Genomic DNA, 23,025 nt, shown 5'->3' with positions numbered 1-23,025 from the left:
TACTACCACACAAATGGAATAAACACTTGGCAAGGATCCTGATTTTGATGTCTGCTTTCACTAGGATAAATTACAGCATGAAGCAAAACCATCCACACAGTTGCCTTACTTCCACTCATCCCAATCAACTAGCTCTTGAAAAATCTTGTAGTAAAGATGAGAGATTTTGTCCTCTCAGCCCTCTATACTAACATTTCCCTTCGTCCACACTAATATGTTGCAGCAGCCTCTGAAGGCACAGTCTAGAGATGGCAGAAAAGTGACTATGAGGGCTGTCACAGCCTGTATTAACCTGGTTTGGTTTTACTGGGGAAAGCTCAAGAGCTTGAACCCATGGGTCCTGTCTGGCATGGCATCTGCCCCCAGACTGAGGTAGATTTCTGCAAGCCCAGTCCTTTCCCAGACCATCCCACCTTTCTCCTGAGTGCTGCCAAAGGCAAATGGAAATACCAGAGCTCTGACAGCTATGGCTGTTTGCATATTTCTCTCTCTACTGTCTCTCATTAACAAGCAAAGTGCATGAGCAAAACCTCTCATCTCTAATCGTTCTCCTGGTGCTGCTGAATTCACTTCAAGAGATCAAAAGTGTTTGTGTGTTTTGACCATTTTACTAAAGGAGGAAGTGGCCAGAGTCATGAGCAACCAATTCCACAGCCTATGAATGAGAGGCTACAGCATCACATGCTGCAACAGGAGGAAAAGGCCACTCGTGGCCTAAAAAGGAGGGAAAAAAAATAATTCTCACATACACAGACCACTTGTGTTGCTCCCCCTTCCTGCTTTTTTGGTGATTTTTCCAGGACTGTTCAGACCAGCAACTCTGGTCTGGTTTCAGAGAGCTGCTATTGTCACAGGGGTGTGAGGGGGTATCAGGATGAGGACCTCAGCTTCATGAGTGACAATCCAGCATCTAACTTTGCAAACAGCAACCTTTTAGAAAAAAATAAACAATCAGCAGCTAGAGAAAGCTGCCAGGGCTCTGGGCTACAAGCTTTCAGCATTAGCCACCAAATCTCAGAAAGAATGATGGAGGTGAATACTGCTGTGTGCAATTTGGGATCGCATCAGATCCGAGTTCTCTGGAGGGTCAGCACCAGCCTGGCTCTGGGTACTGGTTTTGCTTGGCCATCTGACAGACACATAAAGGACAGTCTTTTCCATATTATTTGACATTTCGTGGATAGAAAAACAGACACACTGGAAGACTTTTAATTCATGTGCTGAAAACCCAGGAAAACGCTGGCTTCTCAGTGCACAGGGAAAGTTGTTTTCACAAAACCCTGCGCTGCCAACTGCTGTCTGTTACAGACTGTGAGGACACCAGGAGTAAGCAACCAAAGCGAGGAAGCATCCCTGCTCATTTCAAACATTGCTCCAGCTGACTGCACATCAGGAGCTCTGCTTTCAGCTCTGCTGCACCCCCTGTCAGCAGCAGCAGCTGGAGGACAGGCTCTGGCTAACGGCGATGAGTTAACACACAGCCTCCGCTGCCAAAACCAGCATGAAGCTGGTGAGATGCTTGTGCCAGACTCTCCGTGCTACCACAAGCCCAAGGAGCTGTGGAGGCACGGTGGGTGCTGGACGGCCATCGGCAGCTTTGCTGCACCTTGCTTCAGCTGGGTTTTGTTGTTGGGGTGCTGTCTGCTTGCTCTGTCACATGCCAGAGGCAAATGCATCATTTAAATTACTAACTTCTACATGTGGGATGACCTCCTCTGATGGTTTCTCCTGGCTGTACAGTTCCTCTGACCTTGCCTCTTTACTAACAACAGATTCAAGCCTTTAAAGAGGAGATGCATGAAATAACTTACCTTAATTGTACCCTGACTGTTAGCAGCAATCAGCACATTGGACTCCTGCAAAAAAAAAAAGAGGCACTATCACAATCTGCCATTGCCTTTTAAATTTTTTTTAAATTTTTAGGCAGTTGTTTTTATCTTAAACATTAGGAGTATATCTAATTTCAAAGGGACTTAACTCTTCAATTTTCCAAGATGCTTTCGAGGCTAAAAGTCTTTATAAAAGTTGTATTACCTTGAAGAATTAGAAAGCAATAATCCTTTGTGCTTGTAGAGAGATTTAAATCTCCCAGAGCAATTTACAAACATGAATTAATCCTCACAGTCTCTCTGTGAAGTGGGCAAATAATAATAATTTTCATCTTTTGGCAGCGTATGGACAAAGGTCTCCAGTGTCCTAACTAAACCAACTATTCACCATGACAAAACCTCTCTGGCTCTGAGGCCACCACCTCTCTCACAGCCAAGAGGTTTCAGACAAGTAAAACAAAGAGGAGAAGAGATTAGAGAGCAATAGCAGATACACTCAGTTTGTAAAGGAAGATAAACAGACAGGGCTTCAGCCCTACTTTATTCAGGAAGGCAGCATCTATTTACCTCCTGCCAATTAATGGAGTTGCCTTTGGAGATGCCCTGGTTGTCTGCAAATTAATGGTCTGCTGATTCAGTCAGGCAACCCTCAGGCAAAAACTGGGGGACACAGCCTCTGCTCTTCAGACTGCATCCCCAGTGTGACCACCAAGTACAGATACACCCTCTCACACTACATCATTCAGTCAGGGGGAAATACAAAGGAACGATATGGTGCCAATAAACCTAGAGCATGTAAGTACAGGGGCATTGGCAACAGCCCTGGAGATGCTGAGATTGAACCACCACTCCCAGACAACCGTCCCGCATCCGTCCTTACGCCAGCAATCGTAGCATACGATGCCAAACCGTCTGCCACACACTTTAGGAACCGATGTAGGAAAAATCAGTTGTTTTCCCTAAAGACAACTGATTTTTCGTCAGACACATTTTTCGAATTCTCTCACTGCTGCTATCCATCCTCAGACAAACTTGCCATAACTATCACTTAACACATGCATTTTTAATAAACTCAGTGACTAGAATATGGCCAACTCCAAAGGGAGCAGAAAGGCAGCTCGACCCAGCCCCAACAGGCAACAGCCCCTGCCTCGCCACAAGGGTCAGGACTTCACACAGCCACCAGCTTTGACGCAGAGAGGAAAAAGCCTTTTTCATACAAAAAGCCACTTACGTAGAAGTAGCCTTGTGGTGGACCACTGGGCTAATTGTTACAGATAGATTTATTTACCCCCAGTACAATCATTAGGGGATTAGTGAAGACTCCTGATATCTCACAAACAATCCTCCAAGTCAAAGCTCCTGAAAAAAAAGTATATCTTCAAAGGAAACATGCACTCCAATTTCCATTAATGTGGTGGCTAAAAGAGTCTAATCCTGTGAACTGCTCAGCTTCTGGTTAACAGCATTAGAGTCATAACCCACCAGGGAAATGCAGATATAAAAGTGTGATTCGGGGACTAAAACAGAGCCTGGGATGCCAGATAGGATTTTGGAGGCAAGGGAGAGACACCGGCAAATATCTAGCGTGCAGTGCAAGAGACGAACTCCTGAGCAGAGATGATTCAGGGTTTGAATGATTCCTGTTTGCACTGAGTGATTGGTAATTCATCCTGCTGCTGCAGTCTGCTGGGGTACCACTGTAAATGAACTCTGGTTCAATGAACAGTTTTACCTGCTAAATAAAATAAAAACACCAGAGGGTAATATACTCTCACTCCCTTGTTCTTCAGAAGCCACTGTTTGGTTTTTTTTTCCCCCCAGCAGGGTCTGAGCTAATCACTGCTCTGCTGCTTTCATCTACAACAATGAGACACAAACGGGAGCAGACAGCAGCAAAATTAGCACCAAATCTGTCATCGACCAAACAGTGACTTGCTTGTTAAGGCACTCTAGCACTGCTTACCCAGGAACACAGCTAAGTACCTTGGTTTTAATCCTCTAAAGAAACAATTCTCTTCCTTTCGTATTGCCTCTAAAACAGTCAGTATGTTAAACACCTAAACAAGTCATGAAGTTGCTTAGATCTGTAGGTTCCTAACTCACAACAGCCACATGCATGCTGAACTAATCTTTACTAGGACATGTGTGAGTGGAGTCACCACATCCTCAAAAGACAACCACCATGACCACGTAACTGGCAGAATACTTATTTTCCCTACCACACCAATACAGGCATCTGTGTGTCTTGGGCAAGAACAACAGGGTATCACCATCCCCTGTGGTTGCATGTTCTACTTTACCATAATCACTTGGTGTTACTATGCAGGGCAAGAGGGCTGGAAGGCTGGCCTTCCTCATCCCCCTCTGATTTTTTTTTTGTCTGCAGGAGCCCAAGCTCCCAAAGCAGGGGCAGGGGGTAATGCTGGAGATCCACCATGAGTAGTCTCGCTCTGAAGAAATCAGTTACTAAAGTGACATTTCTATGCACGCACCCCCTATGGGTAGTTAGCGTCTGTAGCCCTTCTTAATAGAAGGGGCAGAAGATGCCTTTGCTAAAACAAGATTGAAGAAAATCACCCACAGGGACAAACACAACAAATAAAGAGATGAGGGTTTACTGCCTGGAAAGCAACAGCATTTTATTCCATACAGCTGCTAATCTCAAGTATTACGAAAAAACAAAAAAAAAAAACCAGCCACAGGGACAAACACAACAAATAAAGAGATGAGGGTTTACTGCCTGGAAAGCAACAGCATTTTATTCCATACAGCTGCTAATCTCAAGTATTACTGCACCCTGGTGGAAATGTAACCTGATGGAACGTGGCAACCTCTCCGCTGCACATCCAGACATGTAAGGAGCAACTGGTGGAGACGGTATTACTGTGGTGGAAATGTAACCTGATGGAACATGGCAACCTCTCCGCTGCGCAACTGGTGGAGATGCAGCGTGGAGCCCTCAGGTCCCCTGCGATGAGATAACATGGCATCTCAACAAACCAGGGACAGCCACAGACTTGATGTGAGACAGCTTAAGAATTTCGGTCCTAAGTCAACAGAAAAGAGTAAGGCTCTGGGGATGTCAATGGTGGAAATGTAACCTGATGGAACATGGCAACCTCTCCGCTGCGCAACTGGTGGAGATGCAGCGTGGAGCCCTCAGGTCCCCTGCGATGAGATAACATGGCATCTCAACAAACCAGGGACAGCCACAGACTTGATGTGAGACAGCTTAAGAATTTCGGTCCTAAGTCAACAGAAAAGAGTAAGGCTCTGGGGATGTCAAAAATATGCATCTCCTTGTCTCTTGGCATTATGTACAAATACAGGAAGATTAATTGTCAAGTGCAGGTGAATCTCAGGACTCATGTTAAGATTAATATAGAGTGCAGGACCAGAACTGCTCTAACATGCTCCAGGGTTGAAGACCTGTGCTAAGACTTACAAAGAGCCTTTCACACATACCAACTTTTTCCTTGACTGCAGTGACAGTATTATGGGAAGTCTGAAGGACAGTTCCTTGACATTGGGAAGGACTTGACTCCACCACAAATCTTTGTTATTCCACAGACTGGACACATATCCACACAGAGGTGGGCATTATGCAAAATGAAATGTTAAATCAGTCCTGAGACAAAGTCAGACCATAGAGAAGCACCTCTGTCCTGAACCTGACCAATCCAATCTCCTGGATGTGGCACTGGATGAACATGACAGGTCTACCTACAGGAACTTAGAAGCATTTGTCCTGAGGATTTGAAGGGACTTTCTTTGATTGCACCAAAAGAAGACATTTCTGCAGCACATTCTTGATAGCAAAGAAAAACAAAATAAAATTTAGGACCTTCCTGAGTAGATGAGATGCCCGCTACATTCATCATTCGAAGGAATTATTCACCCGGTGACAGATGGTTTTTGAAGCACACGGATTTTCTTCCCTCCCAGATGAGCCCTGTATTTGGATGGCCCTGGGGAAGCAATTTGTACAGGGAAAGAAGGGAGGAGAAATAAAGTCTGTCTGACTGCTGGTCAGGAGCAGTTGGCATTAAGAGAATCAGAAATGCTCCGGATGCTTTGTGAAGCTCGAGGAAACACAGCTGAACAACTCAAAAGTTGTCTTTTACTCCCTATCACACTGAAGAAGCTCTGACAGCTGAGGTTGCAGCTCTTCCAATCTTTCTTTACATCTTGGTGCAAGAAACCAGTGGGGTGGGAGAGGAGGGGGACAGAACTAGATGAACATCACCAGAGATGGACAGCTGTTAGAACCACACACACCCTTCCTTGGAGGGACACACACTGATGGTCCAAGAACACTCAACTATGGAGCAAGGGAAAGCTCCAGACAGACCTTCTAGCTAAGCTGTAAACCACCCCTTGAACCCAGTAAGTGAGGCTTACCTCCAGTCACCACTCTCCACCAGTACAGAACCACTGTGGATGCCCACCTGCAGCTGCAGTGCTCCCATGAGTTGAGCACTCCTCTGGCCAGTGGGCTAATGCAAAATCACAGCCGAGTATTTTATCACCTTCCCTTCCCGACACAAGGTAGAGAACCCCTGTCCACAGGGGCTCAAAAGAGGCACGATAAGCAGTGTTGCATCGTGTGTCCCCCCTGCCCCTTTGCTATAATCCTTTGTGAGACCATTCCTCCTCTGTTATCCCACATATATTAAGGATTAAAGTGAGATTCAGAAGCTCACCCTGAAGGAAAAGCTGGAGCATGTCTACACAAAAGGAGGCACCTGGGTGCTGACTCTAGAATATCTTGGTCCCCTTGTTGGGAGTGAAACTGAATCAGAACATTTATATGTAAAGAATCTGACACTTCTCTAGTTCATAAGCATAGTTAGTTTTGTAAAAGCTGGTCTTACCAGGAACAGAGTTGGAGTATTTGAAGGCTGGGAACTACAGTGGGTACCTAACAACCATGGCTTTAACCATGTATGCCAACATATAAAAGATGTAGCAGCACTCCCTCTGACAAACCCGACATAGCTCGACAAAGTTAACCTTTAAACAAAACTTACCTGACCGTGTTTTCTGCAAGGCACACGCTGAGGAGGGAAGAAAGTTTGACTAAAGGAGAAATGATAGAACATGGACTTATTTCCTACTTCTGTGCTCCCTCTACCTACTACAAATACCAGCAATAACACAACAGGTTGAAGAAATTGTTCCTTAGGATTATAATCTTATATGTGCATGTGTTCACACAACAGACTGAAAGTCTTATTTGGGATTTTCATCTTATTAGAAATAATTACAGGCTATGAAGTTTGTACCTTTCTTACCCCTTTTGTGCACAAATAAAGCATATTCGCCTCAAACTTCCAGCGCAGTTGTTGAGGTAAGCGTGAATTTTCTGGATTTTCAGCTAGGTTTGTTACATGGATTCACAGTTCGGATTCTTAAAGATCTCATTTTAAATTAACAACTTCTCACCTTCACACCCCTGTAGACGTTTTTGCTAACGAATGGCTGGTTTGTCAGCAATTCTCTTTCAAGCAGACGGACTCGCTGCCAGCGAACCCTGAACACTTACTCAAAGGAACTGGAGCCTAATTAAGCAAAGTTGTTGATACAATGGGAAAATATACTGGGTGAGAAAGCTTGCACTCCAGTGGCCATTGTCTTATTTATTCTGTTATTTATTGACAGAATAAAAGTATATAGTTGAACTAAATCTAGTGCTGTTTGTACAGAAAGCCCTTTCTTCAAATAAAGCTACTCAGTCCTTACTGAAGATGTCAACTATTACTCAGGTGCTGGCTTTTAGGACCGGGCTGCAGACTATCTGCAAGACATATTTCATCCAAACTTTTCCCATCACCATTGTGCCCAAAGTCTTTTCATGCACCAAAATATATGAAAGTGGTTTCCTAACAGACCACCACTGCTTGACTGCTCTTCATCTTGTCATTAGCAGATTCTAATGGCTTTTCACTCCGATTCCACCAAGACCTGGTCACTTTCTTGTTGTATGACTCATGTCAGCTTTTGTTTTTGATAGAAAATTATAAATTCTAACCTAGGAACCATGATGAGCCTCCAGTGTACAGAAATCAAGAGGTTTTTAAAAGCTAAACTGCTAGATTAGATCTCTTCCCAGCAGGACAACGTGCTACACAGAATATTTTCCTTTTTCCATTGTTACGATACAATCGTTACCAATGAAGTGGTGCACGGTGGGATGGTTGAAGTGGTGCACAACCCTCTACCTCCCTGTGTGCCAGAACTCACTCTGTATGCCACCACACTCACTTAACAATATTCCCTTAAAATTGTTCAAAAGGGATTAATATCTACACTGTGAACATCAGGCCCAAGTAGAAATTAATTACTTCTTTAAACTGAGCACTTATTTAAACAACCACATCTTCCATAAAAAAAGATGTCATACCAAGACATTTCAGGAGCAGCAACACCCAACTCTTTAGATTTTAAACCTGGAACAGGATGTGCATGCCTAAACTATGTCTTTTAATCCTTAGAAACTGTATTTGTATCTCACTCTGAAGGTAATTCTGCTTCGTACACACAGGATAAAGCCTCCTTAGGTTTACCTGTGTCCCTTCCCCCCCCCCCAAACAACAATATATCTGAAAAAGGTTTCATCTGTTCTTTCTAGATAAAGTTACAAAAAAACCCAAAAGATTGTGTATTTAAGTATATAAAAGCTACACAATTATACCTACACAGCATAAAGATATTTTCTTAACACATTAACCCACAGATTTACAGATGACAGCACTCCTTTGGCTTTCAATAGAAAGACTTGCCTACAATCACACGCACACAACTATAGTTTCTCCTCACGTAGGAATTCATGGACACACTATAAAGCAGAAAAAAGCTTTCAAACAAATTAGTGTTTTCATCATCCTACATCAAGCAGTGTCTACAGCTTCTGCGAAAGATGAAGCACGTCTTGCTAGGAAATGTGTGCGGGTAGAAATTCAACATCTCCTTGAATCCCTCCCCTCGTTTTTCTGCAATACCAGACTTTAACCTCTGTACCAGGGATGCTTTTATCAAGTTTTCTGACACTTCCACACCTGGCATTTTCTAACTGCAGCTCTCAATACGTGAAGATATCTCTCACCCCTGCTCCCTGAAGAAGCAGTCTTCTCATTTTTGGATTTTACACTTAAGGCATTTTTCTACTTCTGTTCAGGCCAAACTCAGCACAAGAAGATGCTGTATAACTGGAAACTTATTTGCTGTCATACATACCCAGGTTTCTGTATTCACAGCACATGGATGCCCAGAGGAAAACAGTCCAAGGCTTGCTCCAATGACACACTCAAATAAGTAGTAAGCTATCTCTCAGCCAAGTGAGAAATCAGGTTTTCTTAGCATGATCTTTCCTTTCAGCATGTGGCTCTCAAGGAAATAAGATCAACAAGACAACTGAAGACCAGGCTAGAAGAAAATAGAAGCACACAAGTGTATGGTGCTCACACAGGCACCAATTTGCTGGTTTCTACAGTGTCTTTTGATTTCAGGATGGAAACAGAGGCCAACTGACTGATGGGACACAAAGGTCTGCAGAGGCAGAAGGGCCAGCCAGCAAAGCCCACCCCAGGAATTGCTGCTATATTACTAATTTAGGCCTTCTGGAACAAAAACTGTTTTGATGAGCGCCTAATTTATTTAGAATTCAAGATGAGAATAACTCAGACACTTATTATTCAGCACCTACTGCAAAGCAAAGTACACAGCTCCAACAGCTGTTGCACACTCCCCATCAGGCAAGGTAGGGAGACATATGTTAGAACCAAATTATGTCGGCATTAACCCCCCCCCAACGGGCAAATAATCTCCTCTATACATGGGAATATTGAGCTCCACTCCCCATCTATCTGTGACAAGGTCTTTAAAGCTACTTGTTCCTACGGTCATATATCCTGGGATTTCAGATGCTCCCCATAAACAATAAGCTCAAGGCCTTGAACAACACAGCAGCAGTATATAAATATAGCTTGCAATAAGCCTACAAAAAAGTGTAGGCTACATAAACATGCAACACATTAGCATCAATATTGCAAAACCACAGGAAATGGCTAGGCATTAGTTTAGTGAAAACAGCTTTTAGCATCTATTCTCTCAATACTTAGAGCTCCCAAATATTTGTTTGGCAATTCTATATAATGCAATGCCATACGCCGCTTGATAACTACACTGCCCGAGATCTGTATTCCTGCCGCCGATATGTTTTCCTCCCTTCTCCGCTACTGTTTGTTGTGGGCAGTCATTACATCATGTGGGAGGTAATGAATTTCATTCTCTCCCTAGCCAAGGTCATGCTGCCCTGCCCACTGGTGCTGTATGTGGCAAACTCCAGCCCCGGGCTGCTATTGTTACTATCGCTGTTCTTATGCTCCCCTTCCAAACCCTCACATCAGAAACAGGGTGTGCCATCTGAAGAAATGGCTACTCATCCACGAGAACATCCAGAAATGTGACCTAAATCTGGTAGCTTTAGATTTTAGTTTTGTGCAGACCAGTGGCAAATTATCTGGGATCAGAGCTGTAAACAGAAGTCAGTAGAATGTGAAAAGCCTTTTCAGTCCAAGCCACCCTGAATCAGACAGACAAGCAGCCTGCCTACAAGCACAGCCTACCACAAGTGCTACACAGCCCAGTCCTGAAATACTCCCAGCTGCTGCACTGGGAAGGAATGGATGCTGCTGGAAAGCTCCTCAGAGACTGTTAAGACACTTTTCCCCACATCTCCCAGCTCCTCTTTCATTTACAAGATGCTCCTTGGCCTGCTGTGAAGGGCAAACCCCAATTTGTCTAAGACCTGCTTTATGTTCAGTTGGTTCTCTTATGCCCCTTTCTTTCACACTCCATGTTTCTTCCATCCCTCTTACCTTCTCCAGTCTTCCTTCTCCTTTTTGCCAAGCCAGTGCTTTCTCTTCTGGCTCAACTGCATCCAACACTCCTCAGCTGCTCTGTTTCCTCTTTCAAGTCTTCTTCACACTTGAATCAGCAATTTCCTAGTTTGTGCAACAGCACTTCCATCTTTCCCAGACCATCTGTCCCATATCCTCTGGGGCCTTTTGTATTTGTGAGCATCCCTTGCATGGCATCTCCCATCAAACCCCTACTTTCAGCCGCTCCATTCTTGAGTTTCAACTGCCTTCCACAGCACCATGTAAGTCTTCCCATCTCCTTCTCCCCACCCTTGTGAATCCACCTTTGAAAATCTGGCTTACAGAACAGTTTGGCTTGCTTTCCAACTCTTTTGCCTCCAGCATACTAGCACCAACACCAATGTGCACATCTTCCTAGGTTCAGAAAGGGAATACACGGTGGTTAACCTTCCTCTCTGTCCAGTATGCAATCAACCACCGTATCTGCTCCCACGGGCTGCCTTCCCTTCTTAGCTCTGTACTTCTGGGTGCCTGAACTCATTACTGCACTAGGATGACAAAGCTGTTCCTCTGGTTTCTGTCTGGGCTGTCAGCTATAGCTCAGGCCCACATCCACCTCAAATAACTGCCTAGATAAAAAACAGGGTAGAAGAACATAAGAAGGTAGAAGCCTCGTGGTTCGAGACTGAAACACTGTTATTTTGTGGTAACAAACCAGCACTGGGCCAGGAACTTTCAACAGGTGAAGATGATCCATGTCAGTAGCCTTGCAGATGCACACATGCCCCAAATATCCTCTTTCATACTTTTTCCTGATATGCAAGAGCTGATAACAGCACATCTGCTGCCATGCTGAACTGGAGTACACTCCTCTGACAGCTGACATGGTTTCTAAGTCGGGCCAAGAACGATCACTGCCAGGTGACATCTCCTGTGCTCTCTGAAACTCAGCACACCATTGATGCTGTCAGTGGCTTCCCTGGGCCAGACAGTGCAGTTTGGATCCTGTTATTACATCAGTCACCACACAGTAATACCATGAAATAAGCTGGTCCAACTCCTGCTTCCCTTCCTCTCCCAGTGCCACTAGTTTCAGTCTCTAAACAGCTGAATGATACAGACTTAAAACTGACCCAGCCACCTTGACGTTAATATTTTACATTATTAAGTCTTAGCTCTCTAATGCCAATAAATCATTTATATGTGCACATTTAATTAACAATCCAATCAGTAAAAACAACTTAGCATTTGCACAGCACATTTTATCAGAGGAACCAAAGACACATTACAACATTAATTAAGTGTAACAAATGCCCTAGTGAGGTAGCCAAGTATTATCCTACTTTGACATGTGGGGAAACCGAGGCAACACATTCAGTGGATTTGCCCAAGGTTAATCCAGATGTTCACAATGAGGCACGGAAGACAAAAAACGGGGAGAAATACCACTGAGATTTAACTCTCCTAATAAGCATACCTTTCCTGAACTGCAGTATTTACTTATTTTTTGATGATAAATCCATTCCATCTGCATTCCTCTCCCAGACAGACTAGGGGCACAAACCACTGCTATCAAGCATGACAACTATCAATCCTAAATACCCTGGGAGTATTTCCCACATGTGGTACAGAAAACACCAGTTCCTGGGACTGAGAATATAGCTGACAGCCAAATTGATTTGCCCAAAGAATCAAGGATGTTTTGGGTTTTTTTTGATAGTGCCTGGCAGCCATTCAATCCAACAGCCCATACTGGGGCCAGTCCAGCCTTGCTTTTTCCAAAAATCATGAATTCTCCTCTGTATGCAAACTACATGCTGTGGAAACGCTTTAGGTTTCCCAATTATGTGATGCAATGTTTCAGAGTTAGACGATGCCTACTGTCAGTCTTTTTAACCCAAGTGTGTGCCTCTCGGCAAAGCTGGATGGATTTTCAGAAGTTCCCCCTGAAACCAAGAGGAGCTTATCTCCTCAATGCCTTTGGCAACTGGATCACTATGATTAAGGGACATGAGTATAGATATGAAGTCTGTCTCATGATGGTAGGATGGCCTTCCTTTGCCAAGAAGAATGATGTACAATGTATTACTTACTTGACAGTAATCACAAAGTCACCAATTCCTGCACAGCTCCCACTCTGAGACTGGATGTGCAAAAGATGAAATAACACAGAATTCACCTCACCTAATTAAAGCAAGAGAAAGAAAGGCTTGACTAATATTAAGGTATTAAAGCTACCACAGGCTTAAGACAGGGCGTATAAAGCCCTGAACTCTTCCTCTGGAGAAAGAGGTCCTGCAGCCATGTAACTGGTGGGAACACAAGCTGGCCAGGGCTAATGGGTCAGTCTGGAAAAACCACCTTAAACCCCCTACAGGACACTGGCCCCTCAAAGTAGACATGAAAGCAGAATTAACACGTTACAACCAGAGATGGTGGCAACCAACATGGGATAATAAGTTAATCACAGGAGACGTCAAGAATAACGAAGAGAGCCAATCCAAGTCAGGCTGCCTGGGTCAGCAAGAGGGGAACACTTTGGCACACACTCATGAAATGGTTGATGGACTGAGGAAATCAATTTATTTAAAACTGATAATAGATTTATACTCTGCTACTGTTAATTTTATTTGGTTTGGCTGTCAAGTTTTTGGGGCAGGAAGCTGTCACTTGCTGTCTGCTTGGACAACACCCAGTAAACCAGATCTCCTGCCAAGTATAGCTTCTTTGTACCATCCTAATGAAAATCACCTCCACTTTTAAGACTAGCTTGATAGAGATGCAAAAAAAGGGTCGCATTAAAGCAACCTGAATTCTGACATTTAATTTATAAGCTTTAACTGTAATAATATCCCCTGAACATACCCATCCATTTTAAAGTGTAATCCTACCACCAAACCAAACCCTGATACTACAGTATCCCAAGCCAAACTTTGAAAGTTCTGGATGTACATTAAAATCCTGACAGATTAACAAGATCTTGGAATAACAGATCTTGGAATAATGTTGCAGGGAGGCTCAAGTACTCAGTATCTGTGAAACACAAACTATTCTGAATGTTTTGCTCATGCCAGCTGGAAAACAAGGATGACTCTTTCACTGCATCTACAAGCCTTCTAATTGTGTTACTGGATGGACCAGAAGCCTGGCAGCCATAGAAATCAAAGCCTTAATTTCTTCTTAAGCCAGGAATAGTATATTTAAAAGCACCAGGAACAGAGTCAAGTGTCAGCACTGAAAACGCTGTCTGGGATGGGGGGGAAACAACAGCATATGCAAGATGTTGCATCTCCAGCCGAGGCTGCAGGCAGGCAGGGTGGGGGATGACACATCTGCATAGCAAGCAGAGCTACAGCAAGGAGCAGGGAAGTGAGGCACAGCGGGAGAGCCAAAGCATCTCATTCCTGGAGGCGGCTTCCACCCAAAGGACCACAGATGCCTAGTGGTAAGAACAGAAGAGGGAAGGGTACATGCCTGCAAGGTGGTCCAGCTTGCAGCTGTATAAGCCACTACAGGAAATAGGCATCTTATTTCTTATATTTTCTATGCAACGCATGTGTGCCACAGATGTGAAATCACTGGGATCTGGTGAGATAAAAGAAGGGAAAATTTTTTCTTGCAGAGAAAAATCAAGGCACAAAAACATTATCATAGATATAAGGTTATGAAATTATACCTATACTAATGCTATTTATAACATACATCTATTTGGGAATGAGGACTTTGATTTAAGGAATAGAAGTTTAATTAAGGTAAAAGAAAAAGTTTCCATTAATCTTGAGAGGTTTCACAACCTGCTGTTCTCCTTCAACATCCAATTCAGCTAATGTTCTAACAGGATCAAGCACAGCACTACATACCTGAAGCCTCCTGCGATGCAGACAAGGCTGGGTAAGCCGTACCAAACTATGCAGCCTTCTCTATTCTTGAGAAATAGGAAGCTTTCTCCTCAAACTACTGTCTCAAAAATGCTCCAAGTGCAGTGGGAAAATATTTTCATTAGCCAGGACATGGAGGGAAAATTATGAAGGAGAAGAGACATGGATAAAGTTGAGATTGGCACTGAAAAATGGCTAGAGCCTACACCTGCAAGCAGCAGGTTCTGGTGATATCCAAACTGCTTTTAACTTCACAAGCACAAGTTCACTCTTGAGTGGTAACTAGGTAAAATTTCAGTTATACTTTAATTTCTTCCCTGCACAAATTCAAGCCATAAGGTTGTGTTAAGAAAGTTTACTGTCTCCTGCTCCTGTGGTACATGGTAAGCAGAGGTAAGGACAGGGTATTGGAGCTGGGCATCCTCCCCCAGCCAGCACAACCATCTCTTCACCTATAGCAGAGAAAAAGGGTCAGAGCTGGCCTGGCTCACAGTCAGTGTGATATCTCTAAATCCTTATCGTTATGGCAGTATACAAAAGGGAGCTGAACTGGCCTTTGAGCTGGGTCATGTCTGCAAGGCTGTTGGGAAGAGAGCCATCTTTTGTTTGTAAACGGAAGGAGATGCTGGAAACCCTGAAAGATACATTGAAGCCCACAAGCCATTTATGCAGGTCAGTTTTCAAAGTAAGGCCACACTACAAAGTATCAGCTTTGATAACCAAATTGCACGGCTGGTATTGAAAATGACAGTACTGTAAACTGAATTTTAGTAAGATCCAACTGCACATAAAAGGTGAAGAGCTTCATTAAACAAAACCATACAGAGTATAGATGACATGCGAGGTTGCTTCTCTAATATCCTACTACTGATGCTTTCTCCATTGTATTTATCTGGGAAAAGGGAGTGGGAAGAGAAGACAGCTATGCCTTAGGTATTAAGAATGATGAGAGTACAGCTTTATAGCTTTAGTACAATAAATGCAAAGCATGACATCTTCCCTACTTCGTTCTGCAGAATGAACTATTCAGGATTAATAATGAACTTTGCATCATCTGAAGGACTCAATTGTGCTCTGCTGCCTGCTTCCCTGATCCCATCCATCTAAAATACTCCTGAATCCAGAAGGATGAGCAACACCAGCAACAAAAATGCACCTGAGAAATCAGAAATCACTGGATCATTCAGCTGTTGAAAAGCATTTTAGATTTAAAAACAAAAGGATGTTAAAAAAGAAAAAAAAAACCCACCACCAACTACCCAAAACCACCCCACCAAGGACTGAGATTAAAGTCAGAAGAAAAACGTAGGATGTCTTTAGACAAAGTCATTGACTGGGGGGAGTTGGGGAGAAAGAATATAAATCCAAACTCAACACACAGTTCAACTAGAGAGAAGTTTCCTATTTTTTCATTCACCTTCCACTTTCCTCTCTCCCTGACGTGCTCATTCACCTTCCTGCAACTCACCTTCCCCTAAGGAACACCGGGAGGTTGCCCCTGAATTCTAATTGCATTTGCTATTCTACTAAATCCCATGGATTTACACAGGCAAAATTAGCAGGACTTGCCTATCGGGCATTCTCTACAACACTGGATGAGAAGTCACCTGAAGCTGTAGATGGGCTCTCTTTTGTTTATGGCCTTTAAATAATTCAGAGAGAGGCATTGTCAAGCTGAATCTGCAAAGCTCCCTTGACTTTGGACTTACGCTATTAAGACTGCCTGCCTATTGTTTATAAAGACAAAACGGAAAACATTATGGGATCGTATGTCTGCATGGGAGGGCAGTCAAGGACTAGAAGAACAGGAGCTGTCAGGACAGAAGTAATAAAAACGCAGATGGGAAAACATAAGCAGGCAGTAGGTGAAATACAGATGTACCAGCGAAGCAGCAAGTTGCCAGTTTGGTCGTGCTATAAACAAACAATGCTAGCAGTTTCTTGTGTAATAGGATGTCAGCCCTTAAAAAGGAAAACCCCAGATGCAAATGGTAACTTTCATAATTAAAAGCACGAGTTCCCAGCTTTACAGCTGCAGCAACCTCTCCCAGATCTGTCTCACTTCTACAAACCAGTGAGAGTCATCAGGCAGCAGGTCAGCACTTAATCATCATCCCAAACCTCAGAAAGAGCAATTTCATCCTTTCTCCCTTTCCTCCCTTTTTTCTGGGTTCTCTGGGCAAAGATTTATTAAGTTGTGCCTGGGGACACCAGGAAGCCACAGGTGATGGCTCCCAACATGCCAGGGAGCTCATACACCCCAAGGTGCCTTTTAGATCTATTTTTTTTTTAATGACTCTAAGGTGTGCACAGCTTTGGTGTGGTTTTGAACAGTCATATTCAAAGCTGCAAACCTGGCTTTACAGTAAAATAACTGTTTCTTGAAGCAGCATGAAGAACCTGGGAGGAATGGGGACCTCAGGACATGCAGCCCTGCTCTACCCATGCACATCTCTTCAACCAGAACATAAACAACTCTACAGTCAGTTTGCTAAACCTAACGAGCACTTAAAATAAAAAGGCATTTTAATACAAAACCCAGTAACTACAGTTACAGTCTGGCTTTAAACTACCAAGCTGGATTAACTCTTGGCAATTATACTTAGCTCTGGATGCTGCAAACAAAACCCTGCCCAAGGGCTGTCCCCACGTGGTGGGACATCGCAGCTTGGCAGCAGAGTTGCTGCCAAGGGCACTGCAGGAGCCGTCTTGGCATATTACAGGATAATACATGTGTACGGAGGGGAACGATCTGGTTTGGTTGGCTCTCCTAAAGCAGACAGAGACCTCCACTTTACTCTAGGAAGAGTGCAACGGTGGACAAAACATTTGTTTTGCCCACAACTGGTGTCAGCACCTTCCAGTCCTACAGAATGTCATGATTAAAAGTCTTTTATTACAATGTCTTTTATTGCAGGCTTGACTGTACCAAATCCTAAATGAAACATGATGTAACACATGCAAATAAACAGAAAAGAGGATTTGAGTAATAAGAAAATATCATGAAGTAGGGAAGTTTAACTCAGAAGGTCAAAACCATTCTAGCCAGGAGAAGGAGATGCTGCATGGGGCACGCACGCATACCCAACAGTTCCTTTCTTACTTGCTCGGTGACTGCCAGCTAACAGCAGGGCCTGAAGCTGCAGTGCCATTAATAAGTCCCTGAATCTCCTGGCCTTGAATACACTCCTAAACTCCATGGAACAGCTTGCCAGCAGTGTGCTGCCTGCCAGTGTCCCTAAAGCAAGGCCATTAAACAGCAAGCTGCTTTTTTAAAAAATTTTCAAGTGTGATACATGTATCTGAAATAAGTATTGCCAGCTCCCAAACTTTACTGATCACAGCCCGCTCTCAGGTAGGAGTTCCGAAATGAACTGAGAGGCTGTCAAGCTCACACGTCACAGCCTAGAAATCCTTGACTTAGATGCTTCCCCCATGCTCCCCCCTTGGCACTCCAAAAGGGTGAAAACCAGATCCTTACTCCATTCTAGGCTATAATCGAATATTTAGGACAACCTGATGGCTCTATACACTTCTGCTGGAATAGATTAAAAACCAGACATTAATTCTTAAAAGCATAGTTTTGTTGTTAGCATCACTGCACTAGCAGCGAAGAGTCAGGTCTGGTGGCAGCATGGGGAGCAGTGGATCATGCTAGCAGCTCTGCCAGATACGCTGCCTGACAGGCTCAGGTAGCTGCAGTCTGAGCTTGTCCTTCTCTGGGTTCCTAAAGAGGAAAGAAAGCTGCATTAGAGTACTTAATTTTCCATCCTGCCCACTCCACAAGCGCAGCAGTGGCTCAGTTAATGGCAGACCCTTAAGCCATCAGAGGTTTTTGCAGGTGGAGAGAGACCTTCTTACTGCACACCAAAATAATTTCTAGCTACTATACTATGAAGACTTAACCCATTCCATGTAATACCTCCTAACAAATTTATTCCAAAGAAAACAAAGTATTTTACTTTCTAATGAGCCATAAGAGGAAAAAGCATCCATCTTCATATGACATACTCACAAACAGTTCTAACGCACTTGTGGTTTCTCAGAAATGCAAGTCCGAAAAAGGCTTTCAGTAAAGTGAGATCTAGGTAATGTTCTACATCACTGTTTAAGGACAATTCAATCATCTTTGTTCTGGATTAAAGTCTTGCTCCCGATTAATCTTAACAGAGCAATGAATAGGAAATCCATGTCCCAGGAAGTAGGAAAGCTTTTACCTTTAAACCCAATTCACAAGTAAAATCGTCTCTCTTACAATGGGTAATTCTGCTACTGTTCAAGTTATTTTCACACAGTGGGTATAAAAAAAAAATTCTCTAGATATCTCAAATTGAAATGACTGTTTTTAATGCTCCCTGTCCTCTTGAATGCATGCAAAGACTAACAATACTGTATCAACAAGAGGAGCTCAACAATCAAGAAATCCATTAAACTACCAACAACACTACTAGCAAAAAAAGTTTGCAAAGACTCAAGTATGTAAAGAAGAAACCAACATGTCATTTACCTACTGGGATTGTAAGAGTGAACAAAACCCCTCGGTGTTGCGACACGGTACCTCTGATTTTCTAATATCCTTCAGCTACATAAATATCAGAATACAAATCTGAGCTCTGCTGACAAAAGGGGAGGGAAGACAAACACACATTTCTGGCATCTAATTTTTTTTTTTTAGCTAATCTGTTTCATTCTTCTTCGATTTTAGATATTCTTTCTGAAGTGATACTGCTGTTGACTTGCTCTTCAGACACCGTGGCCTTAGAGCTGGACTACAAAACATGTATCCTCTGCTTTCCTCTCAGCCTGATGATGCCTCGTTTGAGGCATCAAACGCCTCATTTGAAGCATTTCAGAGCAGAGACAGTGAGAAGCAAAGGACACAGTACAGTGAATACAGGAAAATAAAAACAACTGTCCTCTGCCAGGACTCTACTTATTTCTTGTCGCAGCCAACAAAATGTACTGCTACAGTCATCATCATCAGAAAATCTCCTGTGAAGAGTTCATGATCATCTACTGCCCTAGCTATAGCTTCCAAGGAAGAAATAAATGATAGTATAAAAAAAATGGTCTCTAAAAAAGCCACACACAATATGAGTTGTCTGGTTAAGAAGAGACAGAGACGATGGGGCTTGGCATGCAACACATTCACTGCTTCATTATCTGATTTGTAGTGAGCTGGGCTCAAATTCCACATTCTTATGTTATCCAGAATCAATACAGAAGCCTCAGCCTGGCTGAGAATATACCTGACTGCATTCATAAACCCACCTCAAACCTGCTTGCAAAGGAAAACAATGGAAACTTCAAAAATCTGTACAAAACAAAGTTTTCACAGCTCCCCTCCCGACTGCAGAATGAGTAATTTCCAGGCTCACAATGAATAGCAAAAAACAAAGACTTCGTGATTGTGGTGGGCTTATGAGGAGGGGACTGTCCTTGTCCTCACCTGCGTGTTCAGACAGCTTTGCTCTTGGGGAAAAAGCAAGGAGCTTTACGACAGGAAGAAGAGGGATAGCTGCAGAGGATGGCTAAGAGACACAGAGAAGGTCTGAGTTCACGTTCAAGGACATGCTGGGAAAGCAGCAGCCAAATTGCATCCCTTCACCCTGCAACCATACATCTATTCAAACATTTATCTAAATGACATCTCTAAAGTGGTATTATTCTTATATAAACATCTGAGCATCAGTAGAGTGATTTTTCACAGTGTGGGTCTTCGCTTACTTTTGGTAAGGTAAATATATATATATATATTTTCTTAAGTTCTGAAACAAAGAAAACTCACAAGTTCTCAGTGCAGGCTGCTGCCTGACTCCTGTTTTACTTCTTTTGCATCGTCAAGCCAAGCGTGAACCTAACGAAAACAGAAAGCTGACAGCTAGATGCATCCTTCTGTACTAAATAAGCACATTTGTATTTCACTTTCGGCTCATTTTCTCTTTTTTTTTTTATACCCCTGCTGGCCCAAATTTATCTTTTCAAATGCTGAAGCTAACATGCAAGTTGTGAAGCAAGGCACACACAGAGGCACTATTAACCTCCTATTTTAATCAAGAATATTTCATTCTAAACAAGTCTAGTCTTCCCCCAAGCACATACTCCCCAGACAAGACAGGCTTGCCATTATTTGGTGGTCGGAAGAAACTTGGGCAGTTTTGCTTTGTAGAAGGTCTTTCCTGGAAGAAAAAGGCAATGAGGTCTCAACAGATCAACCTAGAAACTCAGAAGAAAATAATGTATAATTTTTCAGAGACTTGGCTAGTGATGCTGAGCCTCTGCCAGGGTAGGTAGCAAGGAAGGATGCAGCCTTTCCTCCTCCTGCTGCAGTTAATTTGTGTTATCTGCAGATTACAGGTAAAAGGAACTTTTTTAATTTAATGGATCTGAACCAATCTTTCTTCCCAGTATATGTAATATTGCTTATCTTCCCTCCAGTATCTCTCATTATTGTAAGTAAATGGGAAACAATGCACTGCCTCATCTGCCAGCTCCCCAGGCTGCACTGGCTATACCTCTCTGCTTAACTTAATATTCACTTCAGACAAAGTAAAACTAGAAAATCCAGTACTGCTCCAAAGAGCTCACTTCTCTCCAGCTTTAGCAACCAGGTAAGAATTTTGGAGGTGATTATGATATGCAATAATATATGTGAGATGTAATTGTTTGAAGCAGCGCTTCCCTTGAGGAATTCAGAACACCTCATGCAAGGGTGAATGAAGCTCCATTCAGCTGCACAACCCCAAATTTAACAGCATAATTTCTATTTAAAAGGTACTCATTAAGTTACTAAACATAATTTTCCTGCCATACTGGCTTTCCATTCCTTAGAAAGGACTGATTATTATAATTCTGTGTGTAACCTATGTAAAATAATCATAAAACCTAAGTATATATCCAGGTAGTTTCAATTCAAACACATCTGCTTTCAAAGGAGCGACTCTTTCCACTCTGTGCACATAGCTAGCTCATCTAGCATTAGCTAGAACTGGATCAGAACAGCACCAAAAGGAATTTAAGTCTTATTTAAATAGGTTAAAATGATACAAATCCATGTTGCAGTTGAAAAACCAGTCTGAGCAGTTGTTTTTACAAGTGTTGTAAAAGCCTTAATTCTTGCTTTATAGGAATGCAACGTTATTAGCATTAAGCTGGTCAAAAGTTACTGGGTTTCAAGACACTTTGGGGGTTTGCTACTGACAACAAAAGGGCCGAAAGCATATTAAAACATTCAGGACAGTTGCATAAAACCAAGCAGTAACTGTATTAACACACAGACCTACAGAAAAGAAAGCTTTTGCAGAGAAAGCCACCTGTGCATAAATGATTCTACTTCCATTTCACCCAGAGGTTAAATTATCTGATCAAAATCTTGCCCTGGAAGTATAAAAAAAATAAAAAAATAGTTCATATTTTTCCACTTCATTTAGACTCTGTAAAACATTAAATCCTGCCAGTAAAACTGCTTAATTAAGAGCGCTAGAGTGAAAGGTTGATGCAGCTCATGAGCTGTGACTACTGAATGGTGGTGGCCCAGCAGGACTCGCCATCCGTAGGTGCACTGAAGCATGCAGGGGTTGGGGGGAAGAGACAATACTGTGGGGTTGCTTTGACTGTAACTGAGGCAGTGTCACTTGTTAGAGGGAATGAGGTTATAAACCCACCTTCAAACAGCAATGACAGGAGACTACCAGCAGCGAGGGTTTCAAACACCCTCAGTGTGGGAATTCTGCTGCTGCATTGAAGCCAACTTCAGAGGCGGTGGTTAGCCCAATGCCAACGGCTTTTCAGAGCCTACTTTACACTCACTTTGCTCTTGCTGGTCTGAAACCAGAGTCCTCCTTTAGCATTAAGAGTGGAGAAATGCAGCTTTACCCCTGCAGCTCCTATCTTAAATAACCCCCACTTCATCAGCTTAATGAAACACTGAATGCTACCCAACTGACTGAGATCTGAATGCTTGCAGCTAATCTCACTGGCACTTTGTACCAACCAGACTTCAGCAGCACTTTAAAAAAAAAAAAGCCAGTACAAACCTAGCAGTGGGAAGTAGAGCAAAGACTGCTCACGTAGGAGATCCTCTGACTCAGAAGAGACCAGCTTTGGCTGGAGCTTGAGATCTGGCAATAGATGCTGGCTCAGTATCTGCAAAACTTGACAGGTTCCCACAATGTTTTTAAGAGGCTCTGCTCCAGGACACTGTACATAATATACATTATAAACCCCCCAGAAAACACTAGGGCTGAGCCTTCCTACCCAAAGGCTAAGAGTTGTGGGAGAAGAGAGAGTACACACCTGTCACCTCTAATCCCTAGGGCAATAGAGGGCAAAATGCTCATGAGCCAGAAGGCACAACAATAAGAACAGCATGGGGAGAAAGGACCTTACAACTCACAGTAAATAGGTTTCCAGGCATCATCTGAACACTACCCC

The 23,025-nt window shown here is 43.0% G+C and overlaps 1 protein-coding gene across 1 annotated transcript in view; it reads right to left on the bottom strand.

Moving 5' to 3' along the window:
• Positions 1–1,811: 1,811 nt before the first annotated feature.
• Positions 1,812–23,025, bottom strand: part of LOC104509733 (E3 ubiquitin-protein ligase RFWD2) — a gene marked incomplete at both ends in the record, with an annotated part of 60,891 nt that continues 39,677 nt past the window's right edge. Inside the window, one exon of the mRNA XM_010151768.1 lies at positions 1,812–1,856. Coding sequence (XP_010150070.1) covers positions 1,812–1,856 — 45 coding nt within the window. The remainder of the gene's footprint in view (positions 1,857–23,025) is intronic.

The sequence above is a fragment of the Eurypyga helias genome, unplaced genomic scaffold (assembly GCF_000690775.1).
Source record: "Eurypyga helias isolate BGI_N326 unplaced genomic scaffold, ASM69077v1 scaffold6395, whole genome shotgun sequence".
Classification (NCBI taxonomy): Eukaryota; Metazoa; Chordata; class Aves; order Eurypygiformes; family Eurypygidae; genus Eurypyga; species Eurypyga helias.
Note: the sequence above shows the minus strand (reverse complement) of the source record. Positions and strands in the feature narration are given on the sequence as shown.